The sequence below is a fragment of the Manacus vitellinus genome, unplaced genomic scaffold (genome assembly GCF_001715985.3).
Source record: "Manacus vitellinus isolate BGI_N305 unplaced genomic scaffold, ASM171598v3 scaffold_23_pilon, whole genome shotgun sequence".
Lineage (NCBI taxonomy): Eukaryota > Metazoa > Chordata > Aves > Passeriformes > Pipridae > Manacus > Manacus vitellinus.
This window is the reverse complement of record NW_021939718.1, coordinates 5,447,757-5,463,993: the sequence shown is the minus strand read 5'-3', so window position 1 is coordinate 5,463,993 and position 16,237 is coordinate 5,447,757. Positions and strand designations below refer to the sequence as shown.

Below are 16,237 nucleotides of genomic sequence, written 5' to 3'. Positions count from 1 at the left end.
AATTGCTTTCACATGGTTTCATAAATCAGAGTATCTTAAGCACTTGTATATCAGAACGGTTTCAATCTTCTGCAGAATGACTTTCTCTCTAAGATTAACTTATACTGTGCTTCATCCAAATAACTTTCTGACTTATACAAGACCTGGGAGTTATTTCACTAGCTCTGTGATGCTTAACAGGTAACAGAGGAAAGGAAGCCCACTGACATGGAAAGTAAGTCAGGCTTGCAATGTATAGTGGTAAGTCCAACAAAATCTCTAATTTACTTTCCCAACCACTGTGCATTAAATTCTTTGCCTACTTAAGACATAGCATGTATCAGCTTAACAATTAACAACCATTTTTGTTACAAAAAAATAAAACCAATTCTAAATAAAAAATACTAGAATAAAACCTGGCTGCCAGGGTCCTATTCAGAATACCTGGGTTTTTTTGCAAATTTTTCTTGACTGTGATCAGATGAGTTGTCAAATCATCCAATACATTCAGTTAGACATTTTAAAACCATTCCCAAACAAAATCATTTAAGATACTCTTTCAAGCAGACAAGTTATATCCTTTTACTGCACAACCATAATTTTAAACAGGACTAATTTTTTAAGAAAATTATTACCTTTAAAAATAATGCAAGGTATGCCTGAGCAAGTTCAAAGTTGTACTTCTTGTTCAGCATCATCCCAATCATTCTCAAAAAGCTCAGCATCACCTCCATTGAGCCACCACCTTCAGGGGCCAAACCTCGTAGTTCTATCTCAGTATTAGATGGTCCCAACCTTTTCAGTAGGTCAAGTGGAACTTCATCTGTGTTAAAACATTGAATGAGATGTTATCAGGAACATCTGCAGACAAGTACCTTACAAACCCTTCGTAAGACAGGTTTATTCCAAAATTCTTAAGCAGTGACTATGAATTTCAAGTTCCTACTCTTTCCTTACTACTTTGTTTACACCAAAATGCCTTCCTGCCTTTAATTTACTGTCCCATCACATACTAGAGAAGTACATTTCTAATAAGACACATGTACTTTATTTGTCAGTTCATCTTGAAAAATACAAGTAACACCTTTATATTTGTTTCATTTCCCCCCCAACCCGTTTTCTGTCCTTTAAGCTGAACAAAATTTCTTATTAACCACATAGCACTGTCATTTTATATCTCTTGGCAAAAAGAATGTATACACTTGAGATTTCAAGCTACTAAAACAGTGAATATGCTCTGAAAGAGATAAGGTACTATTTTTTACTAGGCATCTTTACTGTTATTGACATTAAGCAAAACTGGGGATCATCTGGTGCATCTAATGTAATTATAGCTTTTGTCAAGTGAATTCCTCCTGCTTTTTCTGGGACCTGGGGGGTGGTGGAAAAATATTTCTCATGGTAGAAATACATGCAATTTAAAACTCTTTCCTCCTCTTCATAAGTGTTCCTCCTCAGGATTTCTACAATCCTACCTGATTACCTATGAGAATCCCACCCACTTGCTTTAAAAATGAGGAAGCAAAAACATGTTTGGTTGCAAATGCAACTGATGGTTGAAACACTTTTAAAAATGTAATTTAAGAAGTTACTAAGAAGACCAAATTCCCATATCATTCCCAAAGACTCTCATATCTTGGTAATTAATGGTATTAGACACTGGCTAAGATTCTTTAGGTGGTATAAATCTGTATTTGATTCCTATGAAAATCATTAGCTAGTTTTAAATGTAATTATGATATGAACAGTACTAAACAGATACATTAAATAACTTCTGTGCTATTAAAAAAACTAAGCACAGAACATGTTATGAAATTGGTACACATACAATATGGGAAAGAGTGCACTTGCTCCCTGGTACAGCCAGCCTCTAGATGCTTGGTAGGGTTCTTAAATATTCACCTGAAGCAGTTTAATAGAATACTATCAATTAGAAATACTAAAAACACAGTATAAAAACACGCCTCATTTGTGACAAAGTTCTGCACACAAAATGTTTCAAGTGCAGTTGAGTAAGCTAGCAACTCAAAAGAGTTCAAGAAGGGGTAATAGAATTCCCAACAGAACTGCTTTGTAGACAAACTGCCAGTGAATCTCCATTTACATTTCCAAGGTAGCTATGTTAGCAATCATTTTCAAAACAACTAAGTTTCAACGATTCTGTAGGAGCACAAGTTAAGCTGGTACATGCCAAAGGCAATTTAAGTGATTAAATTTCAAAATAGGTTTCAAAGAAATCCAACATCTTATTTTTATATCATTTCTTCTTAAGCTTTAAATTATAAAACAATTAATTAAAGGTGTAAGTTTGCTGAATGCCTAGAGAAGTAGCCCTTTGGAGAACTTCCTAGGGACATTATGTTTTTCATGTTTCAGTAAATCACCAGACTATCTCTTACCAAATCAATCCCTTCCTTCCCCTACAAATAATACACAGCACTTTTCTGGGCAAGACCACCACAGTCTCCAAAAAGGCTAATGATCTCAGGAGCACTACCTTCTCTTCCTAGAATGGTTTTAGCCAGCATTTCTTTGTAAGGATTCCACGCTGCAGGCAAGCTGGAGTACCAATGGATCTTGACCTAGATTGGCTATCTATGCATTAATTAGGTCATTCTCTTTGCTGCTGTACTATGCATATTTTTGCCTCCCATGTGTTACAATTCTGACTTTAGAAAGCACATGTATGTCAAAACATAAGCAGTATCAACATTTTTAGTGAAGTATTTTATTAACTTACATTCATTAGTGCTCAGGGCTTCTTCAAGATGAACGCAGAAATCAGATTTCTGTGCCAGTACTCCAAGGTTTACTACCTTTGACTAGACCACAAAAGTATTAAAAGAGTGTACATAAATATGAAAATATATTTTTACAACTTAGATTATTTCCCTACTGACAGAATAAAAGACTTTGGCAAATATGCATTAATGGAATGAGTTAAAACTGGCACTTTAAAGTCAGTAGGAATTTCACTCAGCACTAAAAAGCATTTAAGATTTCTTTGAAAATATACTAGATAAAAAAAAGTTATAATTTTTGTTGGTTTTACCTGTGTATCTTTTTCTTCCTCTGGTGGAATGTATCGGGGTATAAGACCAGGAACTGTTGGTATGAAGAAAGGTGCTGCCTTCGGAACTTTTGGTGGCTCTCTTGGTTTATTTTTTTTCTGTTAATTAGATATTTGAATTAAAATAATCATCATCATAGTAAGAATACATGGGAATTTTTTTTTTTCAAGAGTTCTGTTTTTAAAATACTATGAAAACTCTAAACACTAATTGAAAAGTAATACATAGGTAAAAGTTTTGCTAGTAAATGCGAAGATACTATTTAGAAGACAAACAACTCCTCTCCCAAATCCCAGGAATTCTGAAAAGCACTTTATGGCTTTCTACAGCAAAATCTTGAAAATACCTGAAAAGAGGGATCGAATTTCATGAATCAGTAATGCCTCTCATAGAACAAGGGGAAATATGTCTGGCTGTTTGCTATTTTTTCCACAGTTTCAGTACCTTGATAACATCAAGGCTGAGGAGGTTCTTCCATCTTGATTCCGGTAAGGAGGAAAGGGTCACCAGCTGCTCTTCCAACTGCTCAGGTGTGACATATTCCATCATTTCATCACACGGCTCTTCTTCTCCTGACATATCCTCATCTTTCAGGAACAGATATCGTTTATGAATATACAGACTCCATTTTTTTTTTTTAATCAAACCCAGTATTATTATGTATCTTGCAATTTTTGAATAACAAATGCTTAACAGTTATGGACATAAGTGCTAGCATAACTCAGAGCTGAAAAGCTACAGAATCTTGTTAACCTTATGAAATATAATGTTTAGATTTAAAAAACTTATAGCTAAAATGCAGAATTGGATAAACAAAATTTTAAAGACTGATAAGATTTGTCCACTTTGGCTGAAATTATATCAAAACAATTTATAGAATTCTAAAAGAACAATGAATTACTGTTAAAATTTTATTAACCTTTTTAAATATATCCACAGAAATTTTAGTTCTACAAACTTTACAAAGCTGTAAAATCTTTGCATTTAAATATGTACCATATTCATAACCTCATCACAATCTCTTCACAGGTATGACTGAAGTGGCACATAAAAATGAAGAAAATCTCAACATTAAAGCACAACATCCCACAGCAAAATTTCTGTCCTAAGATTTTCTCTGGTCTTCCTTTGTGGTCTTGACCAAACATCTCTACTCTCCCTTTTTTTTTTTTTGCAAAATGCTACATGGCTAAAACAATGAATCTAATAGAAAAGCCTACAACAACAAAGACCTGTAAAAACCATTAAGAGCTCTGAGCATCTAAACAGGAACTTGACATTTGCTGAAAACAGGAAGTAGATTGAAGCTTTCAGCCAGAATCAGGTTAAAAACATTCAGAATTTTTGGATGAAATCCTGTCTCCCTAATTTAAGTATCTCAAATAAGTATGTGCTTAATAAAGCAGTCATCGTCAAGCATGTTCCTCGCTCTTTTAGCGGCCCATGGCTAGGTGTTTCTCCTCCAGAGAGAGAAATGCAAGCACTGCAAAACTTGGGCAGACAAGATCGCCACCTAGAGGACCTCAGAAGCACAATCATTTCGATTAAATGCAGCTAAAATGCCATTTAGGCCTTTCTTTCACTAGGAATCTAGACAGGCAGGGTCAGCTGAACCCAATTCTCTTGCCAACAAGACAACACATAGCAGTGAATATACTGTGGCACACAAGGAGAGAAACAAGTTGCGAGGGAAGTGGAATAAAGAACAAGTTGCGAGGGAAGTGGAATAAAGAACAATCTCCCTCCCACTGCTAGACAGTAATGTTAATTTCAAACTGGCCCCACAAACGTCAAAACATAAGGTATTTACACAAGTCTGGGATTAAAGAAAGCCAGTAAATAGCACAATGTTTCTGCCACCTAAAAAAAAAAATCTTCTCAAAGATGTTGAAATCATCACAATGTAATTCCATGCGTCTGAACATAGAAACATGACTAGATTTTAGTAAATAGTATTAGCATATGAGTAAGCATGCCAAAAACAGTGGAAGCATTAGGAACAGCTCAGAGAAGGCATGGTAAGACACAATGAGTTTGTCACTGAGGAAGCAAATCATCTTCTATTTGAAATATAACAGCAAACTCAAAATAAAATAGGCTTTCATCTGAAAATTACCTTGCACAGGGCAGGTGCTAGGGAGTGTCACCAAAGAAGGCTCATAATCTGCAGGAAGGGGCCGTAATGACACAAGTGAATACAGAGAACGGTTTGACCTGCAAAATAAGACAGGCATTTTAAAAACAATCTTCAGGTGAATGGGAACAAGCACTTTAGACATGATTTTTACTGCAGTCTAAAACTATTGCATTATAGCAATTCACCAGGTTCTAGTCAAGATCAGTTTTTCTAATCTACCAGATAAACAAGAAATGAAACACATCAACAGATATCACCTGAAAATCTGAAACATAAAGGCTGTGCTGAAGTATTATTGCCAAGAACATTTAATAATGATTAAGGAACATGTACACAAGTCATTCTGCTGAATTATTTCTCTGGTAAATTATTTTTTCTGCCAATATAAACCAGGGCTAGGTAAAAATATTTGTCATTATTCACAAGGAAGGTCTAACAGTTGAACACTCCTCAGGCAAAACTACAGTCAACATATGTAACCTGAAAGATCTATCAAATGAAAGGGGAAAAACCCCAAAACACTTAAATGGTGTGTTACTCCAGTACTGACCTAAGCACTCATTTGCTTTAAAACCCTATCAGGAGGAAATTGAACTAAAACACGTTACCTCTGTGCTCATTTATCACTAATAAAGAGAAATAATCACAACTTTCAAATACTACTCACAAGTCTCAGACAATGCTGTGTAGCAGGACAAGAAAAGCACTTCAAAAAGAAACACTATTTGAATAAAGACATTTCAAAGGGGTTAAAAAAAAATAGAGACAAAGAAAAACTTTAGGAATGGCATAACAGGAATTTTTAAGAATAAGAAAGAAATATTTAGAAAAAAGATAATTTAATTATCAGAATAAATACCTTAACTGCGGAAATGTCAAGATTTATGAATCTCAGCAACACAGAATATCTCCCTTAATTACAATGAGACAAACACTGGAGATGACACTTCACAGAGCAATTCTCTATTTGCAATGAAGGTGATTAAAAGAATTCTTTCCCATCTGAAAATCTGTGTAGAAACACAACTATTATACACTCACCACAAATAAATTCCAAGATCATCCACATGTGCTGAAGCTAGAAAATCTCCTGTAGGTGACATAGTAAGGCTCACAGCTGCAGAGTCCACCAAAAAACAATCTATAAGGCTAGGGAGAAGAAACACAACAGAGAAATTCTCAGCAAGACGAACTTGTTTATCTATGCATATTTGAATTACAGCTGAATGCAAACAGAACACTGGAAGTATGCACACAAATCAGGGTATTAGATGTATTCAAATATATTACATAAACTTAGCAAGTGAACAGCACTGTGCATCAAACCACTCATCTCTATAAAATTCTCTAAAATTGGCACCTCCTTAGACATCCACATTCTGTGGAAAATGTGATGAACCATCTGTCCACATTTAACTCCTTATGGCTAATGCTAACCTTCTTAGTGGCCATAAATTTTGAGCTCCCTAACAGCCCCATGTTGCTCTGACCTCATCTTTTAATGCTCTGCATTTAACTGATAATTCCCTTTATCAATACACTTCACATACAGCTGGGTAATACTTGCACCTCATGCTTCCAAAGTAAAGAATGGACTGTACAATGCAAAATTTGACTAACTGCAACAGTTTTGACATTACCACATCTTCAGCCTGATATACTACTCCTTGACCATTCCTTTCACTATTGCAGAAAATTGAAAAAATACCATGCAAAAACAAGGTTAAAATATTCAGTAGTATGTGACTATTCTAACAGAGTGACATTTGAGTTCTGGATGATGCCATAAGTCCTGGACGATGCGTGCCCTGCCAGACTTCCACTCCAGTCCAGGTTCATATTCATAGCATGCTTGTCACTTGTTGAGGTATAAATTTTATTTACTTCAAAATGTAAGTAAAAGTTGAATTTGACAACTAGTTTACTGAGAGAAACAAAGAGAAAAATGGAGAGCTGGAATACCTTGCTCTTGTTTACGGACCAAAATCAAAAGCAAAGTGAGAACTGATGAGAGCAGCTAGGTATAAAACCTTGTTTTGCTCACTAACCGTAGAAAAAATACAGATGTAACAAAGCAGTTTAAAATGTAAAATCCTGTGGGTATGTATTTTCTTAAATACTATGCACTCCTGTGATGGTTTGACAGACCATGTTAAAAATAAAAGCCTTTTTTCCCCCTGCATTTTTTCCCCCAACATTTCCTTCAGCATGTTGGTAGACACAGGTTTCAAAGAGATCCAGCTACAGCTGCTGCATGGGAGAGAGAGAGAGAGACTGCTGTCCTAGAGACACTGCTGCTCTGAGAGTAGAAAGGATCTTTCCTTTTCCCTTCTGGACTTTTACTGAAGGGAGAAGAGACTGATCCATTGTAAATACTGATTAATTATAGGAGAGATAGTTATGATTGTATATGATGTATTGTAATATTTATTTGTATAGTCATTGTAATATAATTCCCTTTCCCCCCCATTTTGAGTCTTGTGTGGTGTCTGGAAAACCCATCTCACACTGGGTTGATATGGGGGGGGGGGGCTTGGACTCGAGAATTGGATTTTGGGGCTCTCAAACCACGACACAATACACTCCTCTTCCTACAGTTAAGGGAAAACCTGGCCTTTACATTCTGGAAGAATAATTTAACCTAAGTACTTTCAAAAGCAGGGTTTGTCATATATCTTCCTAGATTTCAGCTTGATCTGAATTTCTTGCCATCAGAGAGAAGAGACAAAATATGTAATTTTGTTACGTAAACAAGAACTATTGTTAGGGTACTTTCAAAAACATTATGAATAGATTATTACTGCAAAGTGTTATGTTATCAAAGAAACGAAGTAACTGACATTAATTAATACTGCAATTTTTTGCAGGCACATTATTTTGGAAGGGAAAGAGTATTAGAAAGATGAAGTCCAAACAGAGTGTTAATTTTCTTCCCATTTATACTGGAAAGACAACACTTAATGTCCATCCTGTCTGTGCAAGTTTCGAGCTGGCTTCCTGCCAAGTCTCCAAAACTTGACAACAAGGCCTGCTTCCCAGAGAGGGAAGAAAAAACGAACCATGGGAAAAAAACTGAAAGAAGTTTGAATGAAACGGGATTCTATAAAAAAAAAAATATTTACAATTATATATATTCAATTTGAATATATTATCCACAACAGGGAGCTCCCAGGAGGAGGGAAAAAAAGGGAAAAGGGAGGGGGAAACAGGGATAAAAAGAAGCCTAAAAACAAATATCTCCTCAATATACCTGTTAATAGAGAGCTAGTCAATAAATATAAAAACAAATTAAATACTTCCCTGATCGGGACAGCAGAGCTGTGCAAGGCAGCAGCCAACTCCCCCACGCCTCGCGGAGAGACCAGAGATAACGGCAGGTCTGAGCAGCAGGCCCTGGCCTATATAAACAAAGCCTGTCTACAGAGAGACCTGTCCCCTTCAACCACCGGAAGAGAGAAGAGAACAAGCTCTCTTATCTGCACCCTTTTATATGTTGTGCTACGGAAAGGAATAGCATGGAATACTTCTTAAGTCATTACCCTAGTTCCCTCCTGGTTACAAGCTGGTCTCCAGGAAGATCTAGAGTGAAACCATCACATTGTCCTATTTTAGACTAGCGTCATTCATTATGTAAGAACAGGTTATTTGTTTGTTGATACTCAACACGCTTTAGGTAGTAAAACTTCTAACAGTATACAAAATTATTGACCATACCACATCAACTAATCAGTGAAACCATTTAGTGATCACCAGAACTGCACGCTGCATAGCACTGCCTTAAATTACGTAAAAAAAATAAATCTATCTGATGTGCTGCTAAAAAAATGCACTGACAGAACTCTAAGTTACTTTTCAGCTTGTTTTTTTCTGGGCTCCTGAACTTCCTGTGTGTACTCATATATTTCTCGGCCAAATTTACTCTGGGAGAAGCCTACTCACAGCAGATCACGAAGGAGAATTTTTGGCAGTTGCAATTAAAAATATAACTGACATAAAGCCTTATTGTGTGCTAAAATGAATATAAGTGAAAACAGGCTTCTATTTACAAAACCATCTGGAGTACTGCATCCAACTCTGGGGCTCCCAGCACAAGACAGATATAAAGTTAGAGCAAGTCCAGGAAAATGACTGGAACACATTTCCTACGAAGAAAGGCTGAGAGAGTTGGTAAGGGTCCACGCTGGGGAACAGAAGGCTCTGGGGAGATGACTTTGTGGTCTTTCAGTATTTACAGGGGGCTTGTAAGAAAGGTTGAGTTAGACTTTTTAACAGAGCCTGTGGTGAAAGGACAAGGGTCAACAGTGTTGAACTGAAAGGGTGTAGGTTTATACTGGATACAAGGCAGAAATTTTTTATGATGAGAGTGGTGAGGCACTGAAACAGGTTGCACAAACAAGTTGCCAAGTGGATGGCCCATTCCTGGAAGTGCTCAAGGCCAGGTTGGAGGGGGTTTTGAGTAACCCGGTCTAGTGAAAGAAGTGTCTGTCCACATCACGGTAGTTGAATTAGATCTTTGAAGCTCGCTTCCCACTCAAAACACTCTATGATCCCATGTTATGTCATCATGGCTAGGCTTCGCGAACGAAGATTTGGGAAGGCTCTATCCACATTTGCTACAGCCACGCTGGTGGCTTATGAGGTCAATATGTGACAGACATATCCGATTGCAAAAGGCACAGCAGAAAGACTCCTTAGATGGTATATTCTGCAAGACACGGTTCTTTCTGCGTTGCCTTTTTTCCTTGAGAGTGATCCTGCGTGTGTTCTCAAAGGAGACAGCTGCATTATAGATGGCATGATCCCATGAATACTTCAGCATATCACAATGCAGTTCAGCTTAAGCAACCTCTTGACCTTTAGATTATAGTGCTAGTTCCAGACAAAGAACAAATTAACACTCACTGACACTGTGAGTGTCCTCAACTCCAGGTGTCCTCAACAGATCTTAAAGATGCTGTTATTCTGCAGACCCAGAAAAAGGGTCTTGCATTGGACACAACTAAAATACTGAGAACTGAGTTGTTATGCCATGTGCAACTTTGAATATCACATAGCACAAGTTGGTGACAGATAATCAAGCCAGAAGGCTTTTTGCCATTTATCAGACATGAGATTATTAGTTCTGCTATATGTTTTTAAAGTGACTCACCATCCAGAGGGAAGGTCCCAAGTCTTAATGGTGCAGTCCATTGATGAAGTTATTAGCCAACGACCATCAGGACTGAAAGTCTAAAATAAAATAGTCAATTTAATGGCACAATGGACAAGCCAATCCCTACAAGAGGCACTGTCAAGATTAGACTGCTGCCTAAAACCACGATGAAATGGTCTGGTGATAAACTAAAACCGAAAACACACTGTTTTAAGTGAGAAAAGCTATTTTGAAACAGGTTTAAATATGTGACACAGGACAGATCTGACTTATAAAAGTCAGGACCAAAGTGCTTTGACTGTTAGTGATGAAAACCACTAAGCATAAAATTGAAAAAATGAAATAAATACTCATTTAGTAGCATTTAGAATTAAAAACTACTGTAATGAACTCTACAAAACACTATTACATAAGATGTAAATAAGGAATGGTCATTGTGTAGTGTAATCTCAGATCTGTTTACACCTGACTCATCTCTTCTATGTACACAGCTGAGACTACTGTACAATTTTGCTTCTCAATGTGTTTTTCATTACTCCTAATGCTTTATTTTGTTTGACCCAAAAGCAGCTTCTAGCAAAATTATAGTAAAATCCCAAAGTACATTAAAAATAGATGGCCATTCCAACACTATACATTTTAACTTGAAAACTAACATGGCCAAAACTGCTGTAGAGTTGAACTACAACTCCACAATTCACAGCTGAATATAATACTCAGTGACTTAATACCTACAGAGAAATTAATTATCTTTAAAATTAATTACGTATCTGTCTATGTCACCTTTACAGAAAATGAGTTAACAATTACCATGTCATTAATCCGTCCATGGTGTCCTGAGAATGTCCTGACAATCTTCCTGGTTTCTATATCCAAAACACTAATACTGAAGTCCTCAAAGGCAATTCCCAGAATACCACTGCCAAGAAACATTAACACATAAGATAGTGAATACTCGAGAGACAAAAAATATCCTAACATTGCTCCAGGTATCTTTTATCCTAAAATAATTTCGGATATCAGTATTATACTCCTTCAGTCTAATAAAATATCTTGTAATAATTTTATTTTGTGTCTGGTAGTCAGTTATATTTCAAAGCATCAAATATATAAACTTAATTAGAATGCTGGTTGCCATTTCAGACAAATACGTCCAGCAAAACAACATGCACATGGAATAGCTTCAGTTTCTTACCTATCTCTGTGAAGCAGAATTGCACTTGGAGAAGAAGAAAGTTCAGTGGAGTAAACTAGCTCTTTAGTTTTGAATTTCCAAAATTTAATTAATCCTTCACTACCAGCTGTGATTACCAGCTGGTTTAATCCATCCACTGCTACCCCTCTAATGGCCCCTTCATGTGCTGCAAATCAAGAGAAAAGAAAGTACTATTTCAGAATTTAAACTTAGCATAGAAATCAACTGAATGCCAAAAACCATTCTGTATGTCTTTGCCTAACTACACTAAATGAGCAGTAAGCAAGTGACAAACAATTCTAAAGCCACCTGACAAGACTGCTCCAATATCATATTTTTTTTTAACCTGTACAGAAACCAAACTGCTTTCAAGTAAACACGTGGAATACAAGTAAAAATTTGTGAGCAGCTGAAGCTGAATATTAGCTCATATTTCTGTTTTCAGTTTTGGGAAGTTTTTTGTGAGTGTGAGATTTGAGAGACTTTTTGAATCACTTAGGGAATGCCTCCAGGAGGCCAGACCACTCCAGAAAAAATTTCCAGCTTTGGTTCCAGCACAAAGTCTGGAAGTTTTCCTAGGCTACTTTACAGTGCAGTGTAAAGACAATACATAGCTCCTCTGGGTTTGGATCAATTTTATTTCTTTATCTATGCCTAAAGCTACTGGCCAGTAAATAAAATTAGAAAAGTCATCCTGTTATCAACCAATTATTTTATTAGGAGATCACTTCATGTTTCCTATGCTTTTAAAAATCCAGTAATGTTTAGAGGTTCTTTCCTTGTTTCTACAACAAAACATTCAGATCTTGAGCACCAAAAAACATGCATGAGGATACATGACATGAAATATATATATATGCAACCATTAAAAGGAAACGACAGAACACTGTCACATTACGTCATAATTTTGAAGCTGGGTAATTAAAAATAATACCATATGAAAAGAAATAGACTTGTTTAGGATTTTAATTTCCAACTCACGTAAAATATTCTTTAATTTTTAAGCAGGGAGCACAAAACAGATGGGAAAATTTATCTCAGAGACAGAACCTTGTAACAAGAAGCCAAGAAATGTGCTTATCTCAAAAAGAGCAGAGGCCAGAGGATTTCATTTTGGTGCTAACCATCTTGGAACTGACAATTTTGTGTTAATTAAAACCAAGGATATGCTAACATCAGACCTGTTAAAACTAGCAAGGATCCTGTCCTTCAAATGAGGTTTCTGACTGCAGTGCATCATAGGACAGTGTATGGTAATCAGAGACGCTGAAAAGATTCCCAAATTCAACTCAGAACCTATGTTAAATATGCTAGATGACAGAACAACAGGTTACTGCTGTTCTTTTCAGAGCCAGTATTTTAAAAGTCTAGCAATCCTTACCTTTTTCTTTGCCATAACGCCCTCTGTGAATGCCAGACTGCATGTTATACACATCCACCTGTCCAGTTGACATCCCGATTACAGTAAAGTTACCACATGAGGTAATATCAACTGCCTTTCAAGGGAATAAAAAACAAACAACAAAACAAAGAACCTATGACAAAAAATTCTCTGAGTGTATATCAATTAGCAAAGTTGTTAGATGATACGTAGCATATGAAATATGTAGGAATACAAAATACTAATATATTTTTATTAGACTTCTTCAAGGAAACCTGCACAGAACCAACAACTTACATCTCAAAAAAGTAGAGGGAGGAGCTCTTAAAATAAGCAAATAGTCAACATGTAATGAAAAGGTCACTGCTTGGTGATGAAAGTTTAGTGACATCCATCAGAAGCCATATGTAATAATTTCAACAGTGTAACCCAAAAAATCAAGACGTCCACAAATTCAATCCCTAAGATAAAGTGTAAGCATGGTGACTGCATGCCTCTTTGAATGTCCATACTGCCTGTGGCACCCTAAAATAAGGCAAGTTCACACAGAGTTTAAATAGCAAGAAACAAAGAAACAATGGTCTAGCTGTCTTTGGAAAAATACAGTCCAAAGCAATTCAGTAGCCAAAAGAAAACCAGGTACTTAAAATTAACTTTATTTTATCTACCACTTAACTACTACACACAAGGTCAGAAAAACAATTTATCACAAGATATAGGAGTTGCTCAATGCCTAGCACATGAAGTGTGCCACAGTAACTACTCGTCTACGAAGCAGGTAAAGCTCAGTAAACATTTGTATTGCCTTCATTGTGGGTTCAACACAATGTCACCGTGTCCAACTCAAGTTGTAAAGCATTTTACATACAATGTAATGCTGAAGAAACATTATAAGAAATAAACTTACTGTTGCATATATATCAATAGGTTTGTACTTGCTAAATTCTTCAGGCCTCAGTTTATGAGCTCCCATAGAAGTTTTCTGATAGTTCCAGGTTGTGCAGGTTATATACCCTTGATGGCAGGCAATAATACCATCCCAGTCACTCTGATGTGCCACTTCTGCAAATGCAACATATAGTCCTTTTACAAACAGTAATTCTAAAGTCAAACAAGCTTTTCTGATATCTTAGGAAAGAGTATTTTGAAATAACTTTAGACAGAACAGTTCATATTTATTGTTCTTGTTGCACAGTTGAAAGGCTGCCATAGAGAAAAAAACACCTGGCAAAATGTTGTGCATGTGGTAGTGCAAATAAATGCTAACAGAACCACAAGCATTTTTTTGGATGTCTTATGTCTTTGTATGTTTTAGCCTATGCAGTTTGAAAAGCGTATTCCAATGCAAGTGGCTTAAATTGCTCCATCTGTACACATTTCCAGCTGAGTCTGTTAGCTGTTTCTTCAGTTGTTGAAGCAGCAGAAGCCACTATATAACAAATTAAAGCTGGGATTAAGAGCTAAATCTGCTCCACACAGCAAAACACTTTTTTTGCATTTCCAGGAAAATTTGTTTCTCCAAAGCTCAGTATCCAAACTTTGTAGTCAAACATTATATATAAAAGTCTAAATAATGAGCAAGTTTGCCTTTTTTCCATAATATATACATTAAAAAAAATTGAGAGTTTGAAACTGGATATTTCTTGAACTTTAAAGACTAAAAGGAGATACACACAGGTTCATTTTACCAAAGACAAGACAGCAAAAAGGAAACAACTCCATAACGTATTTAAATAAATGGGGGGTTTATGTCTCCAAATGCAGGAAGGTATAATATTAATTTAAAAATAATTAATTCAAAATTAATTGTATTTAAATATAAATTTTAAAAATACATAGAGATATTTGCAACTAGTATGTACAGATAGTCTGTATCACTGAAGTATAAATGTCTGTATCACTACAAATGTGAATGTCATATGTGTCAAATGGCTACACGAAACTGTAAATCCAGATCTTTCAACATAGGAAACAATAAACCATCCTCAGAAGAGAAAATATTTATACTTAAGACAAAACAGACTTCAAGAGGAGGTCATTAATTTAAAGAAGTACATTTTGATGAAGCAAAGATAATTGTTATCCTGCTTCAAAAAAGTTAGGCTCTTTATCTGCATACTGAATTACAAATGAACAGATTACTTGAACTTTGACATCGAAAAGTCACTGAAATGAAAGAGCTGAGGAATCAAAATCAGACATTGTTCCTAAGATTTCCTCAGCTGAAAAAGATCTTCATCCCCCCTCTAATTGCTGGTTCTCCAGCTGGAATAATATATACACCAAAAGATTCTGGCAGGAGATTTTCAAGCCAAAGAGCAAGACAAACGTTCAAAAGAAAATGCTTTTTTTGAAATATTGGAAAACTTTACAAAATAAAATATAATTTTAACCTGTCAACAACTCATGAAAGGCCACAGATGCTCAATAATCTCATCTTCTTATGAGCTTTCAAAACAGTAGTGTCTTGAGGGTTAAAAGACAAAAAAAATATATGATGATACTGTATTAACATTTACTCTGTAATGTATGTGAAAGACCACTTACCCGAAGCAAAGGCTGTAATTGGTGGAAGTGCCATCGTGTCAAGCTTAAGACCTTTCTTTTTTGATTTCTTTTTGTTAATTGAACCTTAAAAACAGAAAATAAGTGTCTCAGTCTCATGATGACAAATGAGAATAATGGTTTAAAAAGGACTGTTAACAAAACATAACATTCCTATTAACAGAAAAATCTGGCTTATATAAACACAGCAGTGCTGTTCCCTAGGGTTTGAAGAGGTAAGAATAGTAACAGAGTTCCTGTCAACATTCACGTGATACTGAACAAATCACCAGCCTTTTACACAGATGTACTACTCAGCCTATTTATTCCAGGATCTTGTGCTGAAGTCTTGAGGCAGAAGTTCCCCCATTACAGCTAAAAATATGGTCATACAGACATGATTATACAAAGCAATATGTAACACCCAGCCCCTTCAATAACCAAAGAGTTGGGAATTTCAAATTTATACCCAAAGGATATACATACAAAACCAATTAATCTGCATATGTCTTTCCAAACAGATCTAAATACATATACAACCATATAGATAAGCACTTAAAACTAAGAATTATTTTAGTCTTTCTGATCCTTGCTCTCCAAACTATATCATGGCACTGTGTGCAAGATGTGTTTTAAGTTAAACTCTACATTAGATCAAAGGAACTCAAGATATGAAATATCAATTTAGTCAACTGAATAGAAGGGGAATATGGTAAAAAGTTGTAATTACACATACTTAAATGTCAGCTAATGCCTTATACATTTTAAATACAAAAGT

At 35.8% G+C, this 16,237-nt stretch overlaps 1 protein-coding gene across 1 annotated transcript in view; it reads right to left on the bottom strand.

Annotated features, from left to right (window-relative positions):
• The window catches only part of WDR36 (WD repeat domain 36), a 33,606-nt gene that overhangs the window by 4,106 nt on the left and 13,263 nt on the right, over window positions 1–16,237 (bottom strand). The window contains exons 11-22 of the mRNA XM_008921430.3: window positions 15,463–15,546; window positions 13,823–13,977; window positions 12,916–13,030; window positions 11,535–11,700; window positions 11,150–11,258; window positions 10,337–10,416; window positions 6,229–6,336; window positions 5,167–5,264; window positions 3,495–3,637; window positions 3,032–3,148; window positions 2,720–2,801; window positions 615–802 (exon numbers count right to left, since the gene is read on the bottom strand). Coding sequence (XP_008919678.3) covers window positions 615–802; window positions 2,720–2,801; window positions 3,032–3,148; window positions 3,495–3,637; window positions 5,167–5,264; window positions 6,229–6,336; window positions 10,337–10,416; window positions 11,150–11,258; window positions 11,535–11,700; window positions 12,916–13,030; window positions 13,823–13,977; window positions 15,463–15,546 — 1,445 coding nt within the window. The remainder of the gene's footprint in view (window positions 1–614; window positions 803–2,719; window positions 2,802–3,031; window positions 3,149–3,494; window positions 3,638–5,166; window positions 5,265–6,228; window positions 6,337–10,336; window positions 10,417–11,149; window positions 11,259–11,534; window positions 11,701–12,915; window positions 13,031–13,822; window positions 13,978–15,462; window positions 15,547–16,237) is intronic.